At 57.3% G+C, this 27,646-nt stretch overlaps 2 protein-coding genes across 14 annotated transcripts in view; one reads left to right on the top strand and one right to left on the bottom strand.

Moving 5' to 3' along the window:
• SH2D3C (SH2 domain containing 3C) overlaps positions 1 to 16,895 on the bottom strand; it is a 29,857-nt gene extending 12,962 nt beyond the window's left edge. Inside the window, exons 1-3 of one of the 13 annotated variants that reach the window (XM_058694020.1) lie at positions 16,726 to 16,895; positions 14,321 to 14,792; positions 3,675 to 3,714 (exon numbers count right to left, since the gene is read on the bottom strand). In XM_058694020.1, the coding sequence (XP_058550003.1) occupies positions 3,675 to 3,714; positions 14,321 to 14,792; positions 16,726 to 16,762 (549 nt within the window). In that variant the 5' untranslated portion in view covers positions 16,763 to 16,895. Of the gene's footprint in view, positions 1 to 439; positions 1,209 to 1,239; positions 3,239 to 3,674; positions 3,715 to 10,575; positions 10,761 to 12,486; positions 12,672 to 14,320; positions 14,793 to 16,725 lie in introns of those variants that run through there. The other 12 variants (XM_058694021.1, XM_058694022.1, XM_058694029.1 and 9 more) reach the window with 12 other exon arrangements.
• A 5,874-nt stretch (positions 16,896 to 22,769) lies between these two features.
• Positions 22,770 to 27,332, top strand: CDK9 (cyclin dependent kinase 9). The gene is made up of 7 exons (XM_058694040.1): positions 22,770 to 23,355; positions 23,830 to 23,911; positions 24,689 to 24,779; positions 25,138 to 25,304; positions 25,423 to 25,594; positions 25,752 to 25,900; positions 26,395 to 27,332. Exons 1-7 carry the CDS (start codon positions 22,907 to 22,909, stop codon positions 26,758 to 26,760), a joined length of 1,476 nt encoding a protein of 491 aa, XP_058550023.1. The 5' UTR covers positions 22,770 to 22,906; the 3' UTR covers positions 26,761 to 27,332.
• Positions 27,333 to 27,646: the final 314 nt, after the last annotated feature.

Here is a 27,646-nt window from a genome sequence, read left to right as displayed (position 1 = left end):
AGCATCCCTTCAGCTTCGCGCCCCTCACTCAGCCTTCGGACCCCAGCCCAGAGCCCCCGGTACAATGGGGAGCCAGCCTGCCCCGGTCAGCCGCAGGGGCCGGAGCGCTCGCTGGAGGACCGGCAGGACGCCGGGGGACCGCAGCTCCCGGTACCCAGTGCCCCAGCTCAGCTCCTCCTGAGAAGGCGGGACCCGAACGACAGTCCCGCAGCCCCGAGTCCCGGGAGCGGCAGCCCGGACCCTCACCCTGCGGAGCGACTGGGCGCCCAGAGGTGAGGCTGGGGCGACCCCGCCCCCTCCCGCAGCCCCTGCCCCTGCCCCGGCCCCGCCAGACCCTGCGAGGCGCCCCCGGGCTGAGGCTCGCGGCCCCCGGGGCCCGGGGCGGAGCGGCCGGGGTCCCAGCCCGGAGCGCCTGGCGGGGACCGAGCCGCCCCCTCACCTGCACCTGCACGAAGGAGCCGCGGTAGAAGCAGCAGGCGGCGGCCGACAGGGCGCTCCACAGGCTGCACCGCTCGGTCATGGTGGGGCCGGGCGTCCGGGGCCGGGCCGGTGCGGGGGGCGGCGGCCGGCGGGGCAGGGGCGCGGGGACCGACCGGGCTGGGCACCGGCTGCGCGTGCCTCTCGGCGGCGCGATTACCTCATCGCCTTGGCGGGGGAGGAGCGGGGAGGCGGGGCGGGGAGACCCCACCCTCCAGCCGGCCAGGGGAGGGGAGGGGGCCATTGTTCCTCCCTCCGCCCGCCCCCCGCTCCCCGCCCCTCGCCCCGCGCGCTCCAGCCCCGCAGGGCTGCCTGGAGTCGGGGGATGCGGAGCAGAGGACCAGCCTAGGGGGGCGGTCACGGAGGGGCAGCGGGATGGGGTGGGGATGCCTGGGCTCGGGAGGGGGTGGGGGGTCCTGCCTCCCCTACTCGCCGCACCCTGTACCCTTCGCTGACCCGGGGCGGGCAAAGACTTTGAATTAAATCGTATCCAAAGCCGGAAACAAACCCCTGTACGCGTTTGACCAAATCCTTTGTGGCCTCGGGAAACCTCCCAGAGCCCAGGATTTCTCCCCTCTGACTCGGAATCAGGGACTGCTGAGAATTATCACCGGATGCTGATCTGACAGACTCTGGGGGTGCAGACAGCCAGTTAAGGCTCAATGCTCAGGGCACCAACCTGGGTTCAACTAGCAGTGTCCCCACCTCCACCCCACCATCCCCTCCTCTTGGAGCCCAGGTTCACTCATCTGCAAAACATACCTGTGCTGACCTCATACAACCCTTCTGAGCCTCGGCTGAGTTGATGCACGTTAAGTTGCCAGGCATGAAGTAAGTGCTCAGTAAATGCATGCTACTATTTTCAGGCTTATTGCCGGGGCTTTTTGTGCTGCGATTAAAGAGAGTCATCGCTGACTCTGCATCAGTCAGGCCTAAGGTACAAATCCTTGTGACAGGCTGTGTGACATTAGGGATGTGAGTCCACCTCGCTGGGCTTCAGTTGTTTGATTCTTTTCTGCAAACACATCTGAAGCTCTGAGCAGGGAGCTTGGAGTTTTATGGTCTTGGAACTTGGGAACCCTTGCTTTAGAATCAAAGTATTCACATCAGGGTCTGAGAACCCTGGAGTTCCTTAAGCTAGTGCCTCGGGGCAGGAACGGACTTTTGGTAACTGGCTATTGATTTTACCACCGTCTGAGGCTTGAAGCTAAACCTAACGTTCTTTTGACTGCACCCGTTAGAGAACTGTTTAATCAGTTCCAGTCAGCAGGTATGATTTCTTTTATAATATTTTAAAATACATTTTTTTTTAGCCCCATACACTAAAGGAAAAATACAAAGTTAATAATCCTCACAGGGATCTTACTACCACCAGTGATGGGGATCTCACTACCTTGCCAGGTGACTGAGAATTGTGGGCTGCTGAAATGTATGCCCTGTGGGTCCTACCCACTGGCTTTGGTGCCAGTTCTCCCTAAGGCCTCTGTCCCTCTGTGGTGCAAGGGCTCTAGATAAGGAGCCAGGGCGAGATTCCCAGAGCAGGTCCAGTTCAACTTGCTGCAGCCCGGGGCTGCACTTTCTGGGCTCACCCAGCTTGCCTTCTGACCCTTGCCCACACTCTTGCCTCTGCTTGGATCACTCAAGTGCCTATCTCTGCTTGTCTTTGCTCCTTCTCAGCTTTTCCTCTGGGGACAGGATTGTGGTGAACATTCCTGGTCAACCCCAATGGCTTGGCTTCAACGCTTCCTCCTCCAGAAAGCCTTCCTCGATCTCCCTCTCCCCACCTCCCAAGCTCCCCTACATCCTGAGCTCCAATAGCTTCCTTCACTAGTCACGAACACAGAGTTTTATAGGCAACATCTCAGATGATGGAATGCTCCTGAGGTCAGGAGCCAGGCCAGCCTGCTCTATTCCAGGCCCAGCAACCCTACTTATGGGGATGGACTCATTGAGCCCACAGCAATCCTAGGTGGGAGGAGCCTCTGCTACCACATAGGTGAACACTGAGGCTCAGAGAGGTGAACACTGAGGCTCAGAACACATAGCCAAAGTCATGTAGCAAGTAAGTGGCAGATCTGGGACTAAAATTTGGGTCTGCTGGATTACAAAACAAAAGCCCAAACCACTCTGTATGATTTCGTCCTGGTCCCCATGTGGACCAGGAGCCCTTTGAACACAAAACCTGGACCTCCTGCCTCTGCTTGTATGCTCCGTACTCAGCAGGCAGCCTGGCCCAGTGCGGGTGCTCCCGGAGGCGGAAGGCCAAGGACTTTGTCCGTGGCCTTGGCATCAGATAAAATTGGATAGCAGGGGCGCCTGGGTGGCTCAGTTGGTTAAGCATCCTGCTTCGGCTCAGGTCATGATCTCACGGTTCGTGAGTTCAAGCCTCGCGTCGGGCTCTGTGCCGACAGCTCAGAGCCTGGAGCCTGCTTCGGATTCTGTGCCTCCCTCTCTGTCTGCTCCTCCCTCGCTCAGTCTCTGTCTCTCAGATTTGAACTGCAATCTCAGTTCTGCCCTGTGGTAGCGGTGTGTGGCTGTGGGCAAATCACTGTGCGTGTCTGGGCCCCAAGTTTCCCAAACGTAGATGAGTACACAGGAAGACCTTCCCTGCCCAGCGATGAGGGAAGAAGTCAAAGACCTCCTTCACGTACAGAGCTCATAACTGTCTCCCTTCCGGTGCTGGCAGCCAGCACAGGGCTCTGCACACAGTAGGCACCCAAGACGTAAAGTTACTCTCATTATCATCATCGTCTCAAAACTGCATTCTCAACATTCCCAGCGCCCGGGACAAATTAAGTGTGTGGCAAACATGAGCTGCATCCATGATCTGTGATGAAAACTGAGGCACCTTTTCTTGCTCCCACCTCTCAACATCAGCACATGCTCAGAGACCGCGTGGGATTGGGGCTCCGCGGTCTGTGTAGGGAGACATCCTCCGGGCCCTGTCCAGCTGGCAGGTGGGTGGGGTCTGGTGGTAACAAACAGTGGGGTGTCCTGTGTTTGGGGCTGGGAGACAATGGCATGGGAAGAAGGTCCTCGGGAGTGAAACCAGAGCCCAGGCTCCGCGCCGACCCCGAAACCCTCTCCTCCTGGGAACAGGCAGTGAGGTCCCGCTCCCAACAAGGCTCAGAAAAGAACTCTGCCCTTCATGGAACAGGCTCTGAGCTGTCCAGTGTCCCCTGCCCAGCCCCTCTTACCTTCACGTAGTCCCCGCCAGCCTCTGGTTCTCCAGCAGCCCTGGAAGGAGAGAAGAGAGCTGAGTGTACCCAGCCCTACCTGGATCCCCAGCTGCCAGCTTCTTCCCACCTGCCTGGTGCCAGCATCTGGCCCTCAAGGCCCCAGAGGGCTAATCCTGAAGCCAGGAGGGGGGCATTGCAGCTGACAGCGCTCACTCTCCAGTTGTGTGACCCCACACAAATCCCCTTACCTCTCTGGGGCAGTGGTGGGCTGGGGAGGGGGGGTCCTACCTGAGAACTGGGGATAATGACAGCCTCTGCCTCCCTGGGTTGTCGCCAGGACTCCAGGAGCTGATAAATGTTCCATACTTCCCAGATCACTGTCTTCACCCAGCTTCAGAGCATCCAAGTGTTCTCATCCCTCTCCACTCCAAATACTGGTGGCCCCAGGCTGGGGCTCAGCCTCCTCTCCCCCCACCACCACCCTGCACGCTCTTCCTGGGCAGAGTGGCCAGCTCAGCAACACAGTGTGGTGCTGTTGCTGGTGACTGTGGGCTGTGGAATGGATCCCCCAGCCTTCAGGGTGGCTGGGATGGGACCTGGAGAGGCCAGAGGCCAGGAGTGGCTAGCTTTCCCAGGTGCCAGACAGCTACTAACCTTCCTTGTGGGGGACGCTGTGAGCCACCTCCCCCGGGTCCTTGACCTTAAATGCCATCTCTTCTCTGATGCAGCCTGGAACTGCCCCTTTAACACCAGCCTCACAAACCCACCTGTCCCCTTAGCGTGGCCCCTTGGATGTCTGAAGTCATCTTGGACTTGTCTTATCCAAAGCAGGTCTGTTGCTACCCGCCCCCTGCGGCCACACCCCTGCTCCCCACATCCGTTTCCCATCTCAGTTGATGTCAGCTGTATCCTTGTTGCTTTGTTTGGCAAGAAAAAATCTGCAGTCATCTGTGCCTCTTCTTCCAGTCACACCCCACACCCAACCCGTCAGGAAATCCTGCGACTCTGCCTTCAAAATAGATCCTGACCACTTCTCTCCAAGAGGCAACGCTCGCTTCGTCCAGGAGCCCCGGGTCCTCTGTGGAGCCCACGGCAGCCTTCTCGCTGGCTCTCTGTCTGTTCTCACAGGCTCTCAGCTTCCACCCCACCCCCAGTGGCCCTCAGGTGAAAACCTAAGCCGGTCACGGGTGCACACAGCACCCCCACCCGCCCTGGGCTCCCTCCTCTCATGGAACAAGATGTAAACACCTCTCTGTGACTTGCAAATGGCTGGGCATGTCATTTTTCACCCAAACCAGAACTTTTCTTCCCTTGTGAGAGTAAAGAGGTGCCCTCATTATGCCAGAAAAACAGCCACAGGGGCGCCTGGGTGGCTCAGTCGGTTGAGCGTCTGGCTTCGGCTCAGGTCACGATCTAGCAGTTTGTGAGTTTGAGGCCCGCATCGGGCTCTGTGCCGACAGCTCCGAGCCTGGAGCCTGCTTTGGGTTCTGTGTCTCCCTCTCTGCCCCTTCCTCACTCGCGCTCTGTCTCGGTCTCTCTGTCTCTCTCCAAAATGAATAAACATTAAAAAAAAATTTTAAAAATAGCATAAAGCAGGTCATACGTTCCCCAACCTACAAGGCCTTGTGTAACCTGGAGGCCCCCAACCACCCACCTTGCTGACCCCCAACCTGCCTCCCTCATTTATTCTGTCCCTCATTCTGCCCCAGCCACATTGGCCTCGTCACCAAGCTCACTCTTGGTACCAGGAGCATATTCCCTCTGTCTGGAATGCCCTTCCTCCAGATCTCCATGCAGTTTGCCCCTCCCCCTCGTTTATTTAGGACTCTGTTTAACACCTCTCCTCAGAGAAGCCTTCCCGGACCACCCTCCCTGGTCCTTCACTCCCTGTCCTCAACCCTGCTTTATCTTCCTCAGTCTCTGCCTGCAATGATCACTTTACATTTATTTGTTGACTGTTAATTACCCGACACCTTCATGAGGGCATTGACTTTGCCTCGTTCATGGCGAAGCTCCCAGCACAGTGCCTGGCGTGTAAATGTAATAAATTTAATAAAATACATTTAATTTAAGACAACACACAAAATCTGAGCTTAAAATATCATGGGTAAGGTGTGCATTCCCAGGGCAGAAATCCACACAGGGTTCCCCCCTGCTCCTGAGGCCACAGGGCTCCTCGGTGAGAGGTTGTCTGACAGGCCTCCCTCTTCTGACATTCTAGCAACCCCACTGCTAACTTTCCCTCTTGCAGAGTCCTTCCTGACTTAAAAACATAGTCTCTCGGGGCGCCTGGGTGGCTCAGTCTTTTAAGCGTCCAAATCTTGGTTTCGGCTCAGGTCATGGTCTCACGATTGACGAGTTTGAGTCCCGTGTCGTACTCTGCACTGACAGTATGGAGCCTGCTTAAGATTCTGTCTCTCCCTCTCTCTCTGCCCCTCCCCTGCTTGTTCTCTCTCTCTCTCTCAAAATAAATAAACTTCAAAACAAAAAACATAGCCTCTCAAGCTGCACCCCAGCCACAGCCACAGCAGTTTTCCAAAGCCAATTTGGTTCCCTCCGTCCAGCAGCTGTGGGAGCCAGCTGGAGTGGGGACCCCTCCTCCCCGCTCACCTCTGCCAGCTTTTCCCGGGTGAGGTGTCCCATCCCAGAGTTTCCGGCTATTCAGTCCCGGAAATCCGCTCGCTGCTGGGAAAAGATTGGACAGGACACTGGGATCGCCCCAGTGCTTCCTCCCTCCTTCCTGTCTACTTCCCCTTGGGCGAGGGAGGAGAGCCTTGGAGAAGGGGGTGCCTGCACCAAGGATCAAGTGGACTGGGGGGTCCGAGCCAACAGGGGAGCTCAGGGCAGAGGCTGAGACCCAAGAAGCTGGGCCACACTCAGTCCCCATCACCTCACTCTGCCCCTCCACAAGACTCTAGGATTTCCCAAACATAATGTCTGCCTCCGATCCACTGCCGTCACCTGCCTGGACTATTGCCACCACCTCAGCACTGGCCTCCCTGCCTCTGTGTCTTCTGTGACTTGTTCTCACTCCAGCAACCAGCGCATTCCTGTTAAAGTGGAAGTCAGATCTTGGGATTTCCTGTGCTTCAACCCGCAGGAGTGGCCCCCCAGTGTCACTCAGAGTAAGGGCCAAAGTCCTCCTAACAGTCTTATAGAGTGGGTCCTCACCACCTCCCCCATCCCATGTCCTAACCTGCTCCCTTCACTCATGCTTCTCCAGCCAGGCTGGGCTTCTTGCTGGATTTTGTCCCCACCTCAGGATCTTTGCATTTTCTTTTTAAAAATTTTCTAAGTTTATTTATTTTTGAGATGGGGGGAGGGGCAGAGAGAGAGAGAGAGAGAGAGAGAGAGAATCCCAAGCAGGCTCTGCCCTGTCAGCACAGAGCCAGATGCGCGGGGCTTAACCGAGCCACCCAGGCACCCCAGGGCCTTTGCACTTTCTGTCCCTCCTCTGCTGGAATACTTTCCCTCCCGATACCACTGAGCTCTCTCCCTGCCCTCCATCAGATCTTTACTAAAACGTCCCCTTCTCAGTGAGGCCTTCCCTTGCCACCCATCTGAAAGTGTGACCCACTCCACATTCCCTACCTCCCTTCCCTGGTTAGTTTTTCTCTGTGGCACTTCATGTGACCTGCCATGCATTGACTATCTTCTCTTACTAGAACATAAGCTCCACAAGGACAGGACCTGGGATCTGCTTAGAACAGTGCCAGGCACCCCATAAAGATTTTTTGGAGTGAATGAATGTCACACAGCATCTCCATGCAACCCTGGGCACAAAGTCTGGTTCTCATGGCTCAGTTCTCTGTGACTGGCACGGTCAGCCATCCCTCCTTGGGATGGCTGCTCCTTGCTCTCCAGCCTGCTTGCACTTCCTCCAAAGACCTCTGCCCCCTCCAGCCTCAGGGCCTTTGCACAGGATGTTCCCTCTGCTTGGAACGTCCTCTTTCCCTTAGGCCAGAGAAATTTCTACTTGGTTTTCAGATCTCAGTTTGCTTGGAGATTTCTAGAACATTCTCCCTCCCATTGTTATGATCAAATTCAGGAATCAAAGCTTCCATTTTTAAAAACTCAGCTCTGTTAATTAATTATTTTTTTTTAATTTTATGGACTTAAAAAGGCACTTCCTCTCTAATATTTGTGGTGAAATCAATTAATAAATAATACTGACAATTGAGCTAAATCAGTCCCATTAATCAGCCACATTAATTATTCAAATAACCAGCCCTTTTAATTGCCTGTATTAACTGATTTGTTCTGATAACTGGTGCCGCTTATTGCATACATTAGCTTAATTAATTGGATTAATGAGCAGTTATTAGAGCCCATGATCTTTTATTTCCCCAACACAGGTCCAGATCTGAGCTCTACCTTCAGGGCCTCCGACCCGGCCCAGGAGAAAGGGCAAGGCTCCCGAGGGATCCTGGAGGAGGGGCAGTAGATAGCAGCTGCAGTCCCCTTCCACCCTGGCCCTCCCCTGCCATGGGCAGCCTTGCCCTCTGCAGACAGGCCTGTGGCCCATCTACCCTCTCTCTGACCCCCAGTTGGCTCCCTTGGACCTCCAGGCCTGGCCACGTGGCCTCAAGTGGACACTTCCCCAACCTCTGCCTCCTGCTTCTCTGCTTTCCCCCGCCTTCACCTCTCTGATGTCCAAGTGCCTCTCCTGGAAAAAGGACAAAACTGTCTTCCTGGAGAGGCCACGAGGATCCTGAGAAGGAAGGGTGCAGAGTTCCCAGACCCGTGTGCCTCCTCGTGCTGCCCAAGCTCCCAGCCATGGAGATCTCCCATCCTGCCCCTCCTGAGGCCTGAGATTCTTTCCACCCTTCACTCCAATCGTCACTCACCCCGGCAGAGAAACAACACTGCTCTGTGCTCCTTAGGTTTTTGTTTGTTTTTTTTAAGTAGGCTTCACAGCGCACAGCCCAACGTGGGGCTTGCACTCATGACCCTGAGATCAAGACCTAAGCTGAGATCAAGAGTTGGACACTTAACCGACTGAGCCACCCAGGCGCAGGGACAGAAACCCCTGCCTTTCCCTGCATACCCTGCTATGGGGCCTTTGGGGTTCTCTGCCAGGAAGGCTGTTGGCTTTAGCCCCTGCCCTGCCCTGCCCTGCCTCCTGTAAGATGGGCCACCACTGTCCTGAAGACATCCCTGCTCCTTCTCCACCATTCTGTGCCCTCAGTCTTCTGGACAGCGGTGAGCTTGCCGGCAGGTGTCCAGAAAGGGTACCAGCCCTGTGAGGATAGGGCAGAGGGGGGCCATTCTTCCCAGCGCAGAGCTGGGGATTCTGAGCCCTGAGAGCTACTAACTGATACGCAAAAGGGGAGGGCATGTATGGAGCACTGACCGCCATGCCCTTGATAAGGGAAAACACTGAAGTTTGTGACTTGATCCAGGACACACAGCTGCTTGGACTAGATCTGCTTTGTTCCTTGCACGAGGCAGGCTCCCCTGGGAAAAGGGGACCACTCCGGGGTAGAGATGAGGAGAAGGTGGGGAGGGGAGGGCAAAGAGAAATAATATTTCAACTGGACTAGGAGCCCAAAAGCTATGTCAAGAAGAAGAAATGGAGAAGGGATGGGAGGAGAGAGGACCTTCTTTGGCTCTGGAGAGGGCCCTCTGCTGAGCGGGAGGAAGCAGTGTGACCCTGGGCAAGTCCCCCTCATTGGGCCTCAGTGAACTCTTCCAGAACATGGGCGCGGTGGTAGCTAGAGCAGCTCCTGTGTGCTGGTTCTTCCCTGGGCCAAACCCGGGACCTCAGCTAGTCCTCAAGATGACCCTGTGAAGCAGGTGCTATTATTGTCCCCAGTTTACAGATGGGGAAACTGAGGGTCAGAGAGGGCAAGGGAGTTGCTCAATGTCGTCCAGTCGGTGAGGTATCCAACTTCCTCCCCAGCTCTACTCCACATAGGTCCAGGATTCCGCATGCAAGGTCCCCTGAGGGTTTCGGGGCATGTGGCTCCAGCTGGGGGTGGGGGTACAGCCCGTCCTTCCTGAGCCAGTGCAGTTCCCACAGCCTGAGGCATCCGGGGGTCTCGAGGACTGTGAGAAAGTCTCCACAGGAAATGAGAGCTGGGAGCAGCTGGGCCCCTTCGGAAGACAAGGACCAGCCGCCCAGAGCCTGACCAGGCCGAACAGGCTGGGCCCACCACAGCCCCCTCCCCTGGTGGGTAATCACTACCAGATGCCCAGCAGCTGACGTCACTCTGCAAGGGCCGAGAGAGGGTCGTGGGACTCTGGGGAGTGTTGGAAATTCTTGGACCAGAATCAACATTCCAAAAGGAAATGGGATGGGGTGGAGAGTTGCGGGGGGGGGGGGGGGGTGTGGTTCTTGGCCTGTTCTCAGTGCTTGGCACCAGGGCTGGGGCACCCGCCATGCAGGGTGCCCCTGGCTGCCCTATGGGGTGCACCTTCTCCCAATCTCCTTCTGAACAGCTGTGGGAGTGGGGGGTGGAGGGGTCTGGGTCTCTGTGATCTGGCAGGGAGGGAAGGACGCTTGGGTGTGACACTTTACAATGAGTAGAAGTGCATTCAAACCCTCCTCAAAGGAGAGGTCCTCGTAAAACATAAGTCAGAATGAGGCCCTCCTCTGCTCAAGGCCAGCAATGGCTGCTTCTCGCTGAATCAAAGCCCAGTCCTTGCCGGGCCTTCTAGGCCTTCCATTATCTGAACTCATTTCCTCTCTGGCCTCGCCTCCCACCACTCCACCCTCCCCCCCGGCCCCCCATCTTATTCTCCTGCAGCCACTGTGGGTCCCAGCTGCTCCTCAAACATGCCAAGGACCCTCCTACCTCAGGGCCTTTGTACCTGCTGTTCCCTTGGCCTGGTACACTCTTCCCCAGATATCGAGAGGGTTTGTTCCCACATCCCTTTGTTCAAACATCACCTCAAGGTGACCTTTTTCCTGGCTTACCTTCCTAAACTGCTACCACCAGGCATACCCCTGGTTGGTTTCAGTATTTCTCCCAGCACTTTTCTCTTCTGCTGAACCATATAACTTGTCTTATCATGTCTCCCCCACACTGGAACGGAGGCTCCATGATAGCAGGGTTTTGTCTGCTGTGCTCACTGCTGTCTCCCCAAAACTTGGAAGAGTATCTAGGGCATAGCTGCATCACAGTAAATATTAAAATGAGTGAAATTCCAGCTCAACTAAATGTGTCATCTCGAGCAGGTTAGTAACCTCACAAAACCTCAATGTCTTCATCTGTAAAGTGGGCTCCCATTATCTCTCTTCCAGGGGCTTAAGGGAAGTCATTTAAATAACGGTAGAAATGGCTTTGATATTTTTATTTGCAGGAGGTAAAATGTGGTCTAGTGACTTGGGATCAAGTCTAGGCTCTGACACCTCATCTCTCTGTGACCCCAGGAAAATCCCTTCCCGCCTCTGAATCTTGGTCTTTTCACCGGTAAAATGAAGCAAACAGAAGTTTCCTTTCACATGGCCTGTGTGGTAGGTGGCACCCATTGGGTGCTTCAAGCAGGGACTGGCCAGTTATGAGCCAGATCTTGACCCCCTCTTCTAGGACCCTGGCCTAAAAGTTCCTGTGTGTGGGCATGGGTCTGGATGGAAGGTGTTGGGGCCTCCTTTCCTTCACTGGGCCTCCCCTTCCTCCTCCTTAACAGGGACTGCAGAGGAGGGTCGTCAGGGCTCTCTGGAGCTGCTATTTCCCTGCAGAAGGCTGAGGTGCTAGGGGTAGGGTGAGGCTAGGCTGGTGCTGTCCTTTCTGGGCGCTAAGGGCTCTTCACCCCCTCTGCTCCTGGCCCCTCCTCCCTCCTTCCTCCTCATCCCCCACGATCTCAGCAGAGAACAGGGCACCAGGAAACTCCTGCAGTTTCACCTCTTCCCCTTCCTTCCTTCTGCTCCAGGTGCACCCTGCCTCCCAGGGGGTAGGGGAGGGACACCATCTACCCCAGCTTAGACCACTCCCTGAGCAGCCACTGAGATGACCCCCTTGGGACACTGGGGAATGGGGCCCCGGTCTTGTTCAGTGGCAATTCTCAAATGCCTTCCTCTCCAGGTTGGATGTACCCTCAGAGATCATCCCAGACCCATCTGGGCTGCTGGGGAGGTTTAAGGCCCAGAGTAGGGCAGGGCAAATCTGAGATCACACAGGCAAAGCAGCTCTCCTGACTCTGGGACACAGGGCTGGGCTTCAGGGACTCCTGGAAGAAACATTTCATTTCTAGCCTCCTGCTTGGCTTGGAGGGCAAGTGGGGACACTGGGTCTCAGGACACCAGGAGGGGGCTCAATCTGATCTGCTAACCTGACCCCACCTCAGGACCATTGGACACTCTGGATGATTGGGGGATGGAGGGCAGTCTCTCTATTTCCTCCACCAGCTCTAGGCCAGGCCTGATGCTGGAGGCACTGCCAGGACCACCAGGGCCCCTGCCCACAGAGGAGGAAGGCTGGGTCCTAGACTTGGCATTCTCAAGGTTTCTCAGGACCATCCTTCCCAGAGGCCCTGGCCCTGTGGGAGGGGAACAGGCTGCCCAGCCTTTAAGGGCATGGTCCAGGAAGGTGGAGTTAAACCCTGGGTCTAACTAACCTTCACTACTGTGGAGAACCGGGCAAATAATCTCCCTTTACTCATCTGTAAAATGGGGATGATAAACGTGCCCCTCTTCCGGGGCTGTTGTGAGGAGTAAATACCCAGCCTGTGCGAGGGCAAGGCAGGGACAGAATTACACCAAAAGAAAGTTTAAAAGTCCCTGATGCTAACGGGCATCCTGGTATGTTGGTTGCCGCAGGGGCACCGATTTCCCCTCAAACCATTGCCATCCCCGCATGCCCTCCTCAGGCCCAGCTCGGTCACTCACCCTCTGGGTCCCAGTGACGGACATCTTCGTCCCACTGCAGTCATGGTTCCCCCGCAGTCACTGCCTGAAGCCCGGGTACCTCCTCAGCCGGAGGGCTCCCGCCTTTCTCAGGCCAGGGAGCTCTGAAGCGCAGAGCCGTACTCCGGGGGCGGAGCCTGACCTGTAGACCACGCCCCGGGCACGCCCCTCGCCCTCTGCCGGGGGCCGCCCCACAGCCGACACCTCCCGCTAGGAAGGACACGCCCCGCCTCGGGAACGCCCTTCCGCCTCCTGTCTCGCTCCTCCCCCTACCCCCATCTTTTAGCGTCCAAGGCCGGGAAGGCCACGCCCCCCGGACACACCCCTCTGCCTTGACCCGCCCCGTTCCAACAGCACCTTCCCTCAGCAGTCCGCCTGGCAGCCTGAAAAGGCCACGCCCCCAGACACGCCGCTCCACCCGCCCCTTTCCTGCAAACTCACAAGGCACGTCTCAGGCCCTAGGCTGCCTCAGAACGCCCCAGAACCTATCAGGCCTTCTCCCCTGCATACAATCCTTGCTCTTCCACGCTCAAATGAGGCTGAACTAAGGAGGGGACGGCACAAGACAGCAGCCTGGAACAGCCAGGGATGATGGAAAAACATTTACTGTTAGTGGTGTGCTAGGCACTGTGCTAAGATTTTAAAAGTCCTGTATGTGACTCTTGATTCTCATCATGCCCTACAAGGTAGGTGCTATCATTATGCCATTTATCAGCTGAGGAAACGGACGCTCAGAAAAGGAAACAGATTTATCCAAGGTCATGCAGTCAGTAAGAGGCAGAGTCTGGACTAGATTCATTCTGAAACTTTACAAAGTCTTGCTCCCCATTGAACAGAGGTCTAGACTCAATTACCCCAGCACACAGAAACTGTGCTTGGTGTCTCAGGGCAAAGCCATTCCAGAGAGGTCTCAGAACTGGCCCTAGAGTTACTTTTGCTCAGCTGGGGTTTTTTTCCCCTCTTTATTTCAGTAAGTACATCTGACCAGTGTGGTTTAGACCCAGGGTCTGAGGGTTGAAGAGCTGGAGACTCCTGTGGTTGAGATTGAGGGGTCTCCCAAGGGCATGAAGCACACAGCTGTACAGCTTCGAAGGTGGTGGGTACAATGTGAGAGATGAGTGTGCAGCCACTGGAGGTGGGCAGTTTCTGCTCAAATCCAGCTCTACCACCTTGACTGAGTCTCAGTCTCCCCATCTGTAAGATGGGTCTCATGATATAATGATAAATGCTTTTACAGAGCGTTCGGTGAGTAACATATGTTTTGACACCCAGTAGAATGGGTGCTAGGGTCATATCATCACTATGTGTATTTTTGCATGAACTCAGCTCACCCTATAACCAAGTGAAGTGGCAACCAGGGGGAGCAGTGTTGTCCAGCAGAACTAAAGGTGATTTGGGGTGTGGGGGTCCTGGGCAGGGATCCAGCGATTGGGCTTGGGGCTCAGCCGGCTCCTGGAGGCTGCCTAGGGCGAGTTCAAATCTCAACTTTGTCATTTGACAAATGTGCAACCTGCCTGGGGCAGATGACTTTGCCTCTCTGAATCTTCGGTTCCTCATCCGTCATATGGAAATGACAGAATCTCCTCCCCAGTTGTTTTTGTTTTGTTTTGTTGAGAATTAATTGCAAGTGAAAGACTAAGCATAGTGCCTGGTCTGTAGTAAGCACTTGGTTCATGTGTAGAGTTTTTATTCCCCCTTGAAGTGTGTTTTGTGTGTGTGCGTGTGGGGGGCTCCTCTCCAGGCTCTATTGGCAGGAGGTTGGAGGCACCCTTCCCGCAGATTCCACTCTCACCCCCACCCCACTGTGGGCACCTACCTTTCCGGAGGCACATTACTGGGAGCTCTTTCTTCTTTTCTGTCTGCGCTGGGATCCTCAGGCTCTCCCGTGGGGCCCATTACGGAAGGGTTGGGTCCCACTGCTGGGGTGTCCTCCAGGGGGGCATTGGCCCCCACCACCACCTCCTTGGCGGCCTCCAGGCCTGGAGGGTTGGGCAGATCTTGGGGCACCAGGTGGGATTCAGAGCCCACCTCCTTGGTCTCCCGGGTAGCCTGTGGATCACGAGCCTTCTTGGTGCTGTGGCGAGGCATGGTGCCCATGTGGCTGTACATGTCACTGGAGCGGGCATAGGCTGGGGGGCTTTGTGGGACAGTCATCATGTCATCCTGTGTAACCTCAAAGGTGTCTTGCTCCAGGTGGGACCGGATACTGAGGGAGGCTGAGGACCGTTTCAGAGTGAAAGACCGAGGGAGGTTGGAGAGACTCCCGAGGCCCTTGAACTTGAAGAACTCTGGCAGAGGAAGTGGGGGGAGGGAGGGCAAGGGGAAGACATGAGTTAATGCCAGCAGCAATAATAAAAAATACATGTCGTTCTTCTGACTGAGGGTTCAAGGAGGGTCAGGGCTTCTCTGACACTCCCTTTGTTCCCGTAGAACAACACGCAGCTCTAGAGTTACACAGACCTGAGCGACCGTCCCTGCTCTTCCACATCCTTGCTGTGTGACTTTCGGCAAGTCACTTGACCCTACTGAGCCCCATTCTCCACATTAGCAAAATAGAGATTGTAGTGCCCACCTCCTATGGACAGCAGAACTGAAGGAAAGCATGTAAATAACAGACTTAATATGGTGCCCGGCACCCAGAATATCCTGGAGAAGTTATGAAGGCAATGACGATTATTGCAGTGAACGCCTCTGCATTGGTCAGCTATGCTTCATGCATTACATCACTGAGTTCCCAGCATAACTCAATGGCACAAGCTTAATTTCCCTTTTCTGCAGATAACGAAGTGGAGGTCAGAGCTGTGGAAAGACCCGCCCGAGGTGGCATCGTGGGCAGGTGAAGCATGTTTGTGTGGTCGTGGGGTGGGGTGAGTGAGGAGGGGCTGTTTGAGTACCGGGGACAGGGGATGAAATGAGAAGGGGGTTGTTGGGAGCCTGGGGGGCCCACTCTCTGAGGTTCTGTCCTTCCTGTCAGCTGAGCCCACGGTGGGGACTCAGGCGGCAGGGCTTGGGTGATACCATCTCCTCGTTTCCGCAGGGGTGCCTGTGAGTTCCCTCCTCCTTGCCCCCAGCTGTGGGACTGTCCCTCCTCTAAGCCACCACCCTCTGACAACCCTATGGCCTCCAGGCGAGTGAAAAGGAAAAACTCTGGCATTTTCCACTTCCTAGTTACCCTCTGCCTCCTCAGGTCCTCACCACGATGCCCCCATTGATGAGAGAGGAAACTGAGGCCCAGAGAGGGGAGGGACTTGCCCAGGGTCACACAGCAAGGCTGAACCCTGATGAGGGGCTCAGGGCTCTGGACTGCTGGGGTCAGTGTTCTGGGGCTTTCCCCCCAGCCCTGCCCACCCTCGACTGTCTTAGCCTCTGCCTCCTGACAAACACTGTCAGAAAGTTCTGAGGCTCTGCTCTAAGAAAGCTATACCGCTGGGCAGAATTGTGCCAATTGCCAGGAGGAGGGCCAAGAACCGCTGTCTCCTGGGCACTGGGGGATCTGGAGGAAACGGTAGTGGGACAGGGAGGGAAACCAAGGTGAGTCCAGGAACATGGGATTGAGCCCTGCTGGGCAGCCCCATATGATTCAAAGCATATCTCTGGGGCCCAGTATTTTCATCTGTGGAATGCATCTTAATCCTGGCCCTGCACACCCCCACCCACCACCTCCCCTGTGCTGTCAACGGTCAAGTTGAAGGGCTCAGGGGAAGCAAAAGTTGGCTGAGACCCGGAGGAGACTGACTTGGGGAAACGGAGCCTTGGTCAGGGTGACCCCTCATCGAGCTGCCCTGGGTCCCAGCGTCACTGCCAGTGGGGACATGGGGCAGCTTCTCCTGGTGCACCCATACCCACTCCGGCCCCAGTAACTTCCCAACTGAGCCCCCGTGTGAACCAATTCCAGGGGCAGGGCGTGGAGCATGTGGCGCTCTTCCCTTGCCCGGCTCCATGAGGTCCAAGGGAACCAGAGATGGTCACACCCACAAAAGGTGAGACAGAGAAACAGAGACTGGCAGACCAAACCAGCCAGAGACAGAGAGAGCTATGGGGCCAGAGTGACAGAGGGAAGGCGACAAGGAAACCCAGAAGCAGAGAACTCCAGAGAGGGATAGAGATGGACAGAAAGAGAAACAGAAACCAGACAGTAATAAAGGAGCAATGCAGAGAGAGGCTGAGATGGATGCGCAGACAGAGAGATGAAGGGCAGTGCAAAGGGCACCCTGCACTCACTGAACTTTTTGCTGGCTTTCTTGGGTCCCTCCGTCATCTTGGCGGGTCGTGTAAAGCCCCTGGCCAGCGGGCAAGTGGCTGCTCTCGACTCCGGACATCAACGTTGAGATTCTTCCCTCACCTCCCCTTCCCCTTTCTTGCACCCTCTTGCCGCTCGCTTCCTCTGTGTATTTTTAAACCAGTGAAACTCCCACAGCTCCACCCTCCCCATCCTCTCCACGGGGGCGGGCCAAGGCCTCCCCCACTCTGGGCCCCCATGGGCTGCCTCCTTGACCTTGGCTATGGGGGGGGGAGGGGGGCAGGGGGCAGACCACAAGCCCATGGGACCCGGAGGGCCTGGGGGGACAAACCACAGGCCCTGGGAATGGAGCCCACTGGGTGGGGGCTGTGGGGGGGACCCGCTGACAGCTGTCAGGGGGTCTGGCCAGCGGCTGGAAGGATGCTGGGAGCCAGGCCAGCCCACAGGGCAGTTTGTTCTAAGCCTCGGTGCCTGGGGAAGGACTGGGAGCGGTGAAGAGTGCTGTGGTTAGGCCTGTGGCCCTGGGGACCACCCAAACCCAAGTTCAAATCTTGGCTGGCTACTTTGTCACCGTGTAATCCTGGCTAGGCCACTGACTTCCCTGAGCCTCGGTTTCCTCACTGTGAGCAGGGGGTATTTGCAATGCCCACCTCACAGGGTCCAGTTCGGTGTGAAGCCTGGCACAGAATCGGTGCCCACCAAGGCATGATCATTCCTTTTTAATCCAGCGGGGACACGGTGGCAATTTGGTCCACCACACCCTTCATACAGGGATGGGGGGATCTGGAGCACAGACGGGCAGAGGGAGTGCCCCAGGTCATCTGGCAGGTTGGTGGCACAGACAGGGCTACATCTCACCCTTCTAGACCCCTTAGCCCACAGTCTGATGCTTTTCCAGCCTACGTGTGTGCGTGTGTGTGTCACACGGGCAGGACAGAGATGAGGAAATGAAACTTCCCTACACAGATTGTCCCAGACACCTGTGGAGGCTGTCAGCAGCTGCAGGGGTTGGGGTGGCCACAAGGCCAGGGGTTTCAAATCCCAGCTCTGTGTACTGCGCACAAGTTACTCCTGCCTCTGAAGCCCCAGTCAACTGATCTCAAGAATGGGCACAAGTGCAAGATACACAATTAAGTCACAGAGGCTCCAGCACGATCGGACATTATTATCCTGGCCCCCAGGCTGGCAATCGAGCCTATGAGAGAGGGAGTCCAAGGGCAGATGGGGCCCCTCATGCATCCTCAGCAAAAATAATGATGACTAACATCTTCTGATCAGTTAGTTCATTCCAGCCAGAAAGCTCAGTCCTTCTGTCCTAAGAGGTAGATGTTGTTTCTCTTGCCCCCATTTTACAGATGTGGAAACTGAGGCTCCTCGAAAGTCAACTTACCTGGCATTAGGGCCTATTTGTCCAGCTATGGAGGCTGAGGTCCTAACTTCCACTCCTACAGCTCCAGAAACCCCCTGGCAGCTGGATGATGGGCCCTGGTGGGGGAAGCATCTGACTGAACCTTCTTAATGGGTTGAGAGGGAAACCGAGGCCCTGAGAGGAAAAGGGACACAGCCTGAGAGATCAAGACATCAGAGTCCTGCTCACAGACCGACCTGGATGGGAACAGTGTTCAAAGCTCACATGAAAGAATGAGGTTTCTCGGTCATGGATTTGGGAAGAGAAGGTCCCTCTACTGAGCCCTGACCATGAGCCAGGCATGGAGGTGAAAACCTCCACAGATTGTCCGTTGAGTCCCTACGACCGACCTGTGAGGCGAATGCTGGTACTGTCCCATTTCACAGATGAGGTAACTGAGGCTAAGGAGGAGCAGAGACTAGACCCCCAGGTGTCCTAGCTCCCAAGCCGGTGCTCCCTCCCTCCTCCAGTTGTCAGAAGAGAGAATAGGGCCGGTGGCCTGGCGGTAGTGACGGGTCTTCCTCGGGGAAGGCAGCGGGTGGTTCCCCTGGCTTCTCTCCCAGGAGGCAGTCCCAGTGACTTGGGCTAAGTGCTGGGTTTCTGTCACTCCCGCCTCACTGTGTGACCCTGCCCCAGACCCTTTACCACTTTGGGTCGCAGTTTCCATCTGTGAAACAGGGTCAAAGTAGCTCCCAGTTCCAGGGGTTGCTGGGAGGATGAAATGAGAAAATGTGAGCCCAGGCTAGTGCACTGTGGCCTCAGCAGCCCCCCCTCCCCGCCATGGTTGTCGCTGAGGGATGGGGGTGGTTCAGGCCAGGGGCGGATTGGCATAGGCCAAGAAGACCCCAGGGGAGGGCACGTGGTGGGAGAGCTGGGAGCCCGGGCCACAGGGAGGCCATGTTGCTGCAGGTACAGCGAGAGTGCTAGCTAGGCCCGTGCTGCGGCCGTTGGCCCCGGGCGCCAGCGCGATTGCCCGTCCCTGGGAGAATGAATGGGGCTCAGTGTGGCGGCTCCACTGAGCTCAGAGCCCCCTTTGTGCTGCCTTGAGTGGCCGTTGGGAGTGCGGCTGGGGACCTGCCGGCGGGTGGCTGTCCCCCAGGCCCTCCTCAGCCTGCGTTGGAGGCCGGCCCAGAGCAGCCCGCACTCCACAGCCCTGAACACATAAGTGCTTTCGCGCCTCCAGGCTTCGGCTTGGGCTGGACCCACACCCAGAATGCTGCTCTTCCCTCCACCGGCTGGAAGTTTTGCCTCTGTGCGGTCGGGGCTCCGGGTCCAGACTGAGCCATGGTGCCCCAGGGAACCCTCCTCTGGTTTCTGTCCCCTCCCTCCTGCCCCTTTCCCCCCGTCTGTGACTCCCTTGCCCCCAGTTTGGCCAGGTACCATTAGGTCTCGACGTCACAGTCGAAGGCATTGGCCCCAGGCACATGGGATCCTGCAGACCCCACGTGCGTGATCTTGGGCAAGTCGTGTTACCTCTCTGAGCCTCATTTTCTCCCTTCAGCAAAATGAGACCAATACAACATCCCTCACACGGTCCCGTGGCAGTGAAATAAAAGTCATACTGCGAGTATTACCCACATTACATTCACTTGTGTCTTCATTTACATGTTCCAAACAGACCTCATGCCCCCTCAGAGGAGAATTTGCCTTCCACATGTGTATTGGCCCCATGCCTGCCGTAGGTCTTAGTCTTTCCCCGGCTCCATCCAGTTGTCTGGTACTGAGGCTGGTGGCGAATGACCCTGGGTTTTGGAAGCAGAGACCTGGCTCTGGATCCCAGATTTACAGCTTCCTGCTTGTGTGGCCTTGGGCAGGGCACGTCACCACTCCGAGTCTCAGTTCCCTCTTCTGTAAGCTGGGCCCAATTCCAGCAACCTCCTAAGAGGGGAGCTGTAAAGCCCCAGGGAAATGACACTGTATCAACACAGGGCCAGGTACAGAGTCAGCACCCAGCTGGTGTGGGCAGAATGTCCATGGTCTACAGGGCCGCAAGCGTCACATTGCCATCCTCTGCCCGGTGTCTCCCTATCCAGCACCCCTTTCTCTTCCCGGGACGTACGAGCAGCCAAGATCAGCCCACCCATGAGCCTGTCTTCTCCTTCCCTCCCTATGCCCGCCCCGCACCCCCCCCCCAACCTCATCCCTGCTCAGGGGAGGAAAACAGAAGGTCTAGGCCAGAGTCAAACAGCAGGCCAATGATTCCCTCTTCTACTCCGTGCCTCAGTTTCTCTGTGAAATGCCAGCGGGACCAGAGGCTCTCACGGAGTCCAGTCGGTTAGTCAGCAAACTGACAAACTGGCCAGTGCCTGGCTTTGCAGGCTTAGCTGATCCGTGGAGGCAGGAAACATTTTCCTCAAACTAGCAAATCAGAAGTCAGTCAGTGAGAAGTCATTTCCAGCGAGGGCCTCATTTCTTCGCCCTTCCACCTGGATGATCCGGGACCCCATGCCTGGACAGCGCGGGTGGCCTTCCGAAGAGTTCCCTACTGCTTCTGCCAAGGGGAGCGGAGGGCCCGAAGTTCTGAGGGGAAGTGACTGGCGGATGTTGGGGTTCAGGGCAGGGGTGGTGGGGTGGAGGTGACAACACCGGAACATCTGCTGAGGCGTCTGCCCACAGGATGTGACTTAGGAAGAGCTCGTGGGAACCAGGCAGGGGACCCATCCAGCCTGAGTCTGATGGTGGAGGCCACCCAAAACCATGGTAGGCCCCCAATACTACCCCCTCCCATACCCCCCGTGGGCATTCAGAACACCTAGGCCAGCGATGCTCTGTCATGGCTGTACCCTAACTCTGCCCACAGCCCAGACGGGTGGGGGCCCTGATATGGCTGAGTGCTTGGAGTTTGTGCCAGACTGAGCTGGTTCGAATCCCAATGTGGCTGCCGGTCAGCTGTTTGACCCTGGCCAGGGGATGTTGCCTCTGAGTGTCAGTGTCCTTATGTGTGCAAGAGAGGTGATAACAGTAGCCATCTCATATAGCTGAGTGAGAATTAATTACCATAAAGTGCTGAATGTATGCTCTGGGCCATTTATTTTGCCTCAACAAATTGTAATTGCTAGTTATTATTTTTTTCCCTCCTTGCCCTTCTCACCCCCAATTTAGCCAATGGCCTCCCTGCTTCCACAGTGTACCCTTGAAGCTGATCCCAGATCATTCCCTGACATGTCTCCTGACTGCCTAAAACACTTGATGGCCTCACACTCCCCTCAGGAGGGGGCTCACTGCTGCTTGGCTGACCCTTGAGCCTCAGCCTCCTCCCCCCCCCTCCCCCAGCAGGGTCTCTTGGGACACCAGGATCACCAGACCTGCAAGGCCAAGCCATGGAGGATAAGACAGGAAACTGGGTGCCATTGAGGGGTACCGCACTGCAGGTAGGAAGGTCCAGGGAATTAGGAAACAACAGGAGGGAGAGTCCTGCAGCCACAGCCCGGGAGGGAGCTGGAAAGAGCCTCCAGTATCACAATTTGGGTTTTCCTGAAGACAGAGGAGGTAGAAAGCACAGCTTTGCTGTGGGCTGATTGTTGAGTAGAGCTGGAGGAAAGATCAAGAGGCTCATGAGCTGGGAAGATTATCAGGAAGATGCTGGGGAAGGGGTGGAGTAGGAGAAGGGGGCATAGGGTCAGAGAAGACGGGTGGTGGGCATGGTGCCTGGCATGACAGCAGGCCTCAAACGGCACCATTATTATATCCCTGGCCATACTGTAAACAGCCTGACTCAGAAGAATCTTCTTCAGACAGACCAGGTTCCAGTCCCAGCGCTGTCACTCTGATCTTGGGCAAATGACCTCACCTGTCTGAGTCTCAATATCCTCTTCTGTAAAATGGGTTAGTGATCCTGACTATTGGGTGGTCGATTCAGGATTCAGCAGGAACGCCCAGCAATTCCTGAGCACACAGGGGGTTCGGAGTAAATACTAGCTATTTTTGTAATTAATGACCCGGGGTTGACCAGCTCGGGCACAGCTGATGGGGAACCGGGCTCCTGTGGGCTTCATCCTTGACTCCCAGAGAACACGGGGTCCGGGACTGGAAGGCCCAGGCGTTGCTCTCTCGCCGCCTCCAGTGTCGCCGCGCCCCCTAGCGGCCGTCGGTTGCCATGTCAACGGCGGGTGGCTGGGGCCCGGGGAGGTGGCGGCGGGGGCCGTTCTCTCCTCCCAGGACCGGAGGCCGCTCCCTCGGCGCCTCCCGCCTTCGCCTGTGGAGGGGCACTCTGAGCCAGGGAGAAAAGGGCTCTCCGCAGCAGCTGGCATGTGGGGGTAAACTGAGGCACGCGGCGAGGCGCCCCGCAGCCAGGTGTGGAGCGCGGGGCCCCACCTCCGAAGGCGGAGGAGGGGCCGCGGGCGGTGACGCGACGAGGGCGGCCGGCGGACAGCGGGCGAGCGGGCAGGCGGCGGCGGCGGCGGCGGCGGCGGCAGGTGCGGCCGCGGAGGGTGGGAGGGAGGAGGGAGGGGGCGGGCGGAGGGGGAGGGGAGGGCGAGGCCGGGGCACCTCCCCCTTTATAACGCGCCCCCTCCCGGGCTCTCGGGCCGCCTCCTCGTCGGCTCTTTCCGTCTCGCCCCCTCGCCCGGCCGCCCCGGGCCCGGGCCCGGCCAGGGAGCCCCCAGGCCGCGGCTCGGGAGCCACCCCCCCGCCCGCCGCCCCGCGCAGCCCGGCGGAGGCGGCGCCGTCGGAGGAGGAGGAGCAGGGCACTGCGGCTGGCCCCGGATCGGGCGCTAGAGCGGCAGCGGCTTCGGCAGCAGCGGCGGCCCGGGCCGATGCAGCGGGACGCACCGCCCCGAGCCCCAGCCCCGGCGCCCCGGCTCCCCGCGCCCCCGATCGGGGCCGCCGCCAGCAGTGGCGGCGGCGGAGGCGGGGGCAGTGGCGGCGGCGGAGGCGCCTCTGCAGCTCCGGCTCCTCCTGGCCTCCCGGGAACTACAAGTCCCAGGGGGCCTGGCGGCGGGCGGCGGGCGGAAGAGGCGGGGTCGGCGCCGCGAGGCCGGAAGTGGCTGTGGAGGCGGAAGTGGCGCGGCCGCGGAGGGGCCTGGAGCACGGCGGCGGGACCCGGAGCGGGAGCGGCGGCGGCGGCGGCAGCTGGGGGCGGCGGCGGCGGCGGCGGTGCACTGGAGGCGGCCATGGCAAAGCAGTACGACTCGGTGGAGTGCCCCTTTTGTGATGAGGTGACCAAATATGAGAAGCTCGCTAAGATCGGCCAAGGCACCTTCGGGTAAGGCTGTACCCCCGGGGGACCGGGAGCCCTGGGCCTGCAACCCTCAGGGCCGACGTCGGGATGCCCAGGGCCGGGCCCAACGTGGTCGGGAGGCCACAGAGCACCAGACGTGTCCCCTGGTCTCTCTAGGCCGCGCCGCAGCCCGCCTGGGCCTGACGGAGCCGGCTGGCGGGGAGGAGCCTGAGGCCCGTGATGGGGGGCGGGGAGGGGTTGCAGAGAGGAGCTTGTGAGGGGAGCGGGCTCTCCAAGAGAAGCCTGGGTGAAGAGTCCGAGGAAAGGAAGTAGAGGCTTGGAGAGGGACCGCAGATAGCGGGAGGATGGGGCGGGCAGAGTAGGCGAGTGCCCTGAGTACTCGGCCCAGCCCCGCCCGGGGAATCCCTTTTTTCTGCCCTCCTCCTCAGGTGGGGGAGGGGCGGGCCCAGCAGAAACGGCCTGATGAAACCTCTTGGGTCCCCCCCTCTCGGCCTGCAGGGAGGTATTTAAGGCAAAGCACCGTAAGACCGGCAAAAAGGTGGCTCTGAAGAAAGTGCTGATGGAGAACGAGAAGGAGGGGGTGAGTACGGGCGGGGTGGGCGGGCCTGCCGTCTCCTCTCGGCTCGGGGTTGGGTTTCCACCCTGCTTCTGCTAGGGCTCTCACGTCGGGAATCAGTGTAGGTGTGGTAGTTTGGGAGTTTCCATATTCCAGGGAATTTGGCTTCGTAGTTCAGTTTTTTTGTTCAAATGTTTTAGAGCCTTTGATATTTCATTTTTAGGTAAATACGGTTGGGGCCAGGAGGGGGAGCTCATGCTTGCAGAGTGCGCCTCGGGTTCCTCAAGTTAGGAAGCTTTTAAACACTCTGTCCTTAGCGTTTATTTTGGGTAGCAGAAAAAGAAATTCCATGCAGTGGCCTTAAAAGGGTGATTGGTACTCAGTTGTAAAGGAACAGCCCCCCCCCCTCCATACATCAATTTAGCTGTAGTCCAGCTTCCCAGAGACCTGATTCTTAGCAAGGAAATGTCTTTGAATAGCTGTTTTTGTTCCCACCTAGTAAGTTAAACACAGGCATAGAGCTAAATTTAAGGGTTGAAGAAACTGTGGAGCATTTGGTGACTAGCAGTGAAGTGTTAAGTACCACTGTTTCAGTTCATCGTCTCAAAGCGGTTCCTTAAGGGTCGCGTACTACTCTTAACACGCATTTTACAGATAAGACATCTGAGACTGCTGATCTCAGAGCCTGTCACCTTACTCTCTTTCCCAACCTGTGCCCCTTACTGTGGAGCTCTTGGCTCGATCGTGGGTCTGTAGTTCACTCGCTCACCTTTGACCACCTCCTGTCTTTCTCCCACTCAGTTCCCCATCACAGCCCTGCGGGAAATCAAGATCCTCCAGCTTCTAAAACACGAGAACGTGGTTAACTTGATTGAGATCTGTCGAACCAAAGGTAAGTTGTTTGGATCGGGTCTCCATCTTCAGATGGGGAAAATGAGGCTTACCCGTCCCAAGGCTTTGTTTGTAAAGTTGGAAGCGGACACGCTTAAATTGCCTCTTCTTAACCCAGACCTACCGACTGTGACTGCTTTCCCGGGTCCTTTCGTCATAGCTCTTGCTGCCCCGGGGCCTGCCACAGCACCCGGCCTGGAGGAGGCACTCAGCAAATAGTTGACCAGTGAAGGAATGCACAGCCGGATACCTGAGTGTCCGTGGGTTGGAGGGGTAGAAGCTGGCTGTGGGAAGATAAGTTGCACATGGGGTTTTATACTTTCTTTTTCTCACCCCCTTGCCCGTTCTTCCCGTCTTAGCTTCCCCCTATAACCGTTGCAAGGGCAGCATATACCTAGTGTTTGACTTCTGCGAGCATGACCTTGCGGGGCTGCTGAGCAACGTCTTAGTCAAGTTCACGCTGTCCGAGATCAAGAAGGTCATGCAGATGCTGCTCAACGGCCTCTACTACATCCACAGAAACAAGGTGGGGGGCAGAGTGGGGGAAGAGACCGAGGCTGGGGTTGGCCTCCGCTCTCACTGCAGGGTGGATGTGCCTGAGGGGCCCTCGGAAACCTGATCGAGCCGTCTTGTGCTTCCTGCAGATCCTGCACAGGGACATGAAGGCGGCTAACGTGCTCATCACCCGCGACGGGGTCCTGAAGCTGGCAGACTTCGGGCTGGCCCGGGCCTTCAGCCTGGCAAAGAACAGCCAGCCCAACCGCTATACCAACCGTGTGGTGACGCTCTGGTACCGGCCCCCGGAGCTGTTGCTCGGTGAGGACTCCCGAGCGGGCGGAGGGGGGCAGGGGCTGGGCACTTACCCGGCCTCAGTCCCCCACTGCCAGGGCTTCTTGAGCCGCCGGCCCTGGGGCATTGCGTCTCAGGAGGCCCTCGGGCTCAAGGGGCCCTCCTGGTGCGCTCTTCTTCCCAGGGGAGCGGGACTACGGCCCCCCCATTGACCTCTGGGGTGCCGGGTGCATCATGGCGGAGATGTGGACCCGCAGCCCTATCATGCAGGGCAACACCGAGCAGCACCAGCTTGCCCTCATCAGCCAGCTCTGTGGCTCCATCACCCCTGAGGTGCGTGGCCAGGCTGCAGGTCCCCAGGGTCCCCACAGGATGCAGAGATCTGGAAGTCCTCCTGGCAAGGGAGGAGTGGGGAGTGGAATGGAAGGAAAGCCCTGGAGAGGTGGCTGGTGGAGGGACAGGGCTGGTGGTCGTTAGAGCCACACGGGCAGTGTTCAGATCTCACCCCCATCGCAGTTCTGTGGCCTCGGGGAGGGCATTTGAATCCCTCACCTCAGGGCTGAGTTTTCTCCTGTGTGAAACAACTACGCCCGTGTCGGGCTTGGTGAAAATACCGTAGGTGACTTGTGTAAAAGGGTGTGGCGCTTGGTGTGTGTCAGGGACACAGTCACTGCTGCTTTTGCTTTGGAGAGGTCCGGTTCGTCCTCCAGGGGTGGTCTGGGAGCATCTGAGCGGAGAAGTTTTAGTCCCTTCGGGTGCCCAACCAGTGGACAAAGCCACGCACCCCCCTGAATTGACGCCGTCCTCTCCCCATGCCTCCCGCCCAGGTGTGGCCAAACGTGGACAAGTACGAGCTGTTTGAGAAACTGGACCTGGTCAAGGGCCAGAAGCGGAAGGTGAAGGACAGGCTGAAGGCCTATGTGCGTGACCCCTACGCGCTGGACCTCATCGACAAGTTGCTGGTGCTGGATCCCGCACAGCGCATCGACAGCGACGACGCCCTCAACCACGACTTCTTCTGGTCTGACCCCATGCCCTCGGATCTCAAGGGCATGCTCTCCACCCACCTGACGTCCATGTTCGAGTACCTGGCGCCACCGCGCCGGAAGGGCAGCCAGATCACCCAGCAGTCCACCAACCAGAGCCGCAATCCCGCCACCACCAACCAGACGGAGTTCGAGCGCGTGTTCTGAGGGCCGGCTGTCGGCGCTTTGCATTAGGGCAGTTTTATTTTTTCTCCTGCTGTGTGACTTGCGTTGTGGAGGTTATGGGGCATTTGAGTTTTCCCTAGTGCTTTATTTTATTTGATCCCCACCCTGGGCACTGGGAACGCCAGCTGAGTGGACTGGAGGAAAGCTTTGGCTGAAAGCCCAGGAGGGCACTGGGGCTGCCTCCCCTGGTTCCCTGGCTTTCGAGGTGATGACCAGAGGGTCTCCGTTTACTTTCAGAGAGAAATGGGGTGGGAGGAGAGGCACACCCCACCAGTGACTTTGTAAGCGTTCCCAGCGTGACCGGAGCAGGGGACAGGCCCCTGGCCTCTCGTCAGCCCGCCTCTCGAGATGAGAAACTTGCGTGGGGGATGGAACCAGCCTCGGGAATGGGCTGGTCTTGGCCCAGCCCTCGGAAGCACTGGGGCTGGCAAAAACTTGGTTTCTTCAATAGAAAATTTTATCGTGTTTCTTTTGTTCAGTTGTTGGGAGACATTCCTGGACACAGTTTGGTCAGTTACGATTAAAGTTGACTCTCTTTTTTTTGTTTTTCACCCCCCAGTAAGTGGCTGTGTGCTGTGTTCTGTGTTCAGACCGCCAGCCCTTAACCCTGTGGCCGGCACGCTGGGCCTGAGCACTGAGATTTGATTTGTCGAGTCTTGACTCTTTTCTTTATCCCCGTTCGTGTTTCCGGACGTAATTGCAGAGGACTTTCGTCTTTGTTTTTCTTTTGAGTATCTTCTGGAACACCGGTTATGATGCTCCCTTAGTTCTCTCCAGTCAGTGTCCGAGGAAGAGGGAAGACAGTTGCGACAGGGTCGCAGTTCCCCGGAGAGGGAACCCGGGAGGGTCTGCGATGAGCTGCATCTGC

This window comes from Neofelis nebulosa, chromosome 12 (assembly GCF_028018385.1).
Source record: "Neofelis nebulosa isolate mNeoNeb1 chromosome 12, mNeoNeb1.pri, whole genome shotgun sequence".
NCBI classification, from domain to species: Eukaryota; Metazoa; Chordata; class Mammalia; order Carnivora; family Felidae; genus Neofelis; species Neofelis nebulosa.
This window is presented reverse-complemented; position numbering and strand designations above follow the sequence as displayed.

What these genes read in the sequence shown, in the direction of transcription:
- CDK9 (XM_058694040.1), top strand. Translation starts at nt 22,907, where the DNA reads ATGCAGCGGGACGCACCGCCCCGAGCCCCAGCCCCGGCGCCCCGGCTC. An exon ending in TGGAGAACGAGAAGGAGGGG is followed by an intron (nt 23,912 to 24,688) that starts GTGAGTACGGGC and finishes TCTCCCACTCAG; the next exon opens with TTCCCCATCACAGCCCTGCG. An exon ending in GCCCCCGGAGCTGTTGCTCG is followed by an intron (nt 25,595 to 25,751) that starts GTGAGGACTCCC and finishes TCTTCTTCCCAG; the next exon opens with GGGAGCGGGACTACGGCCCC.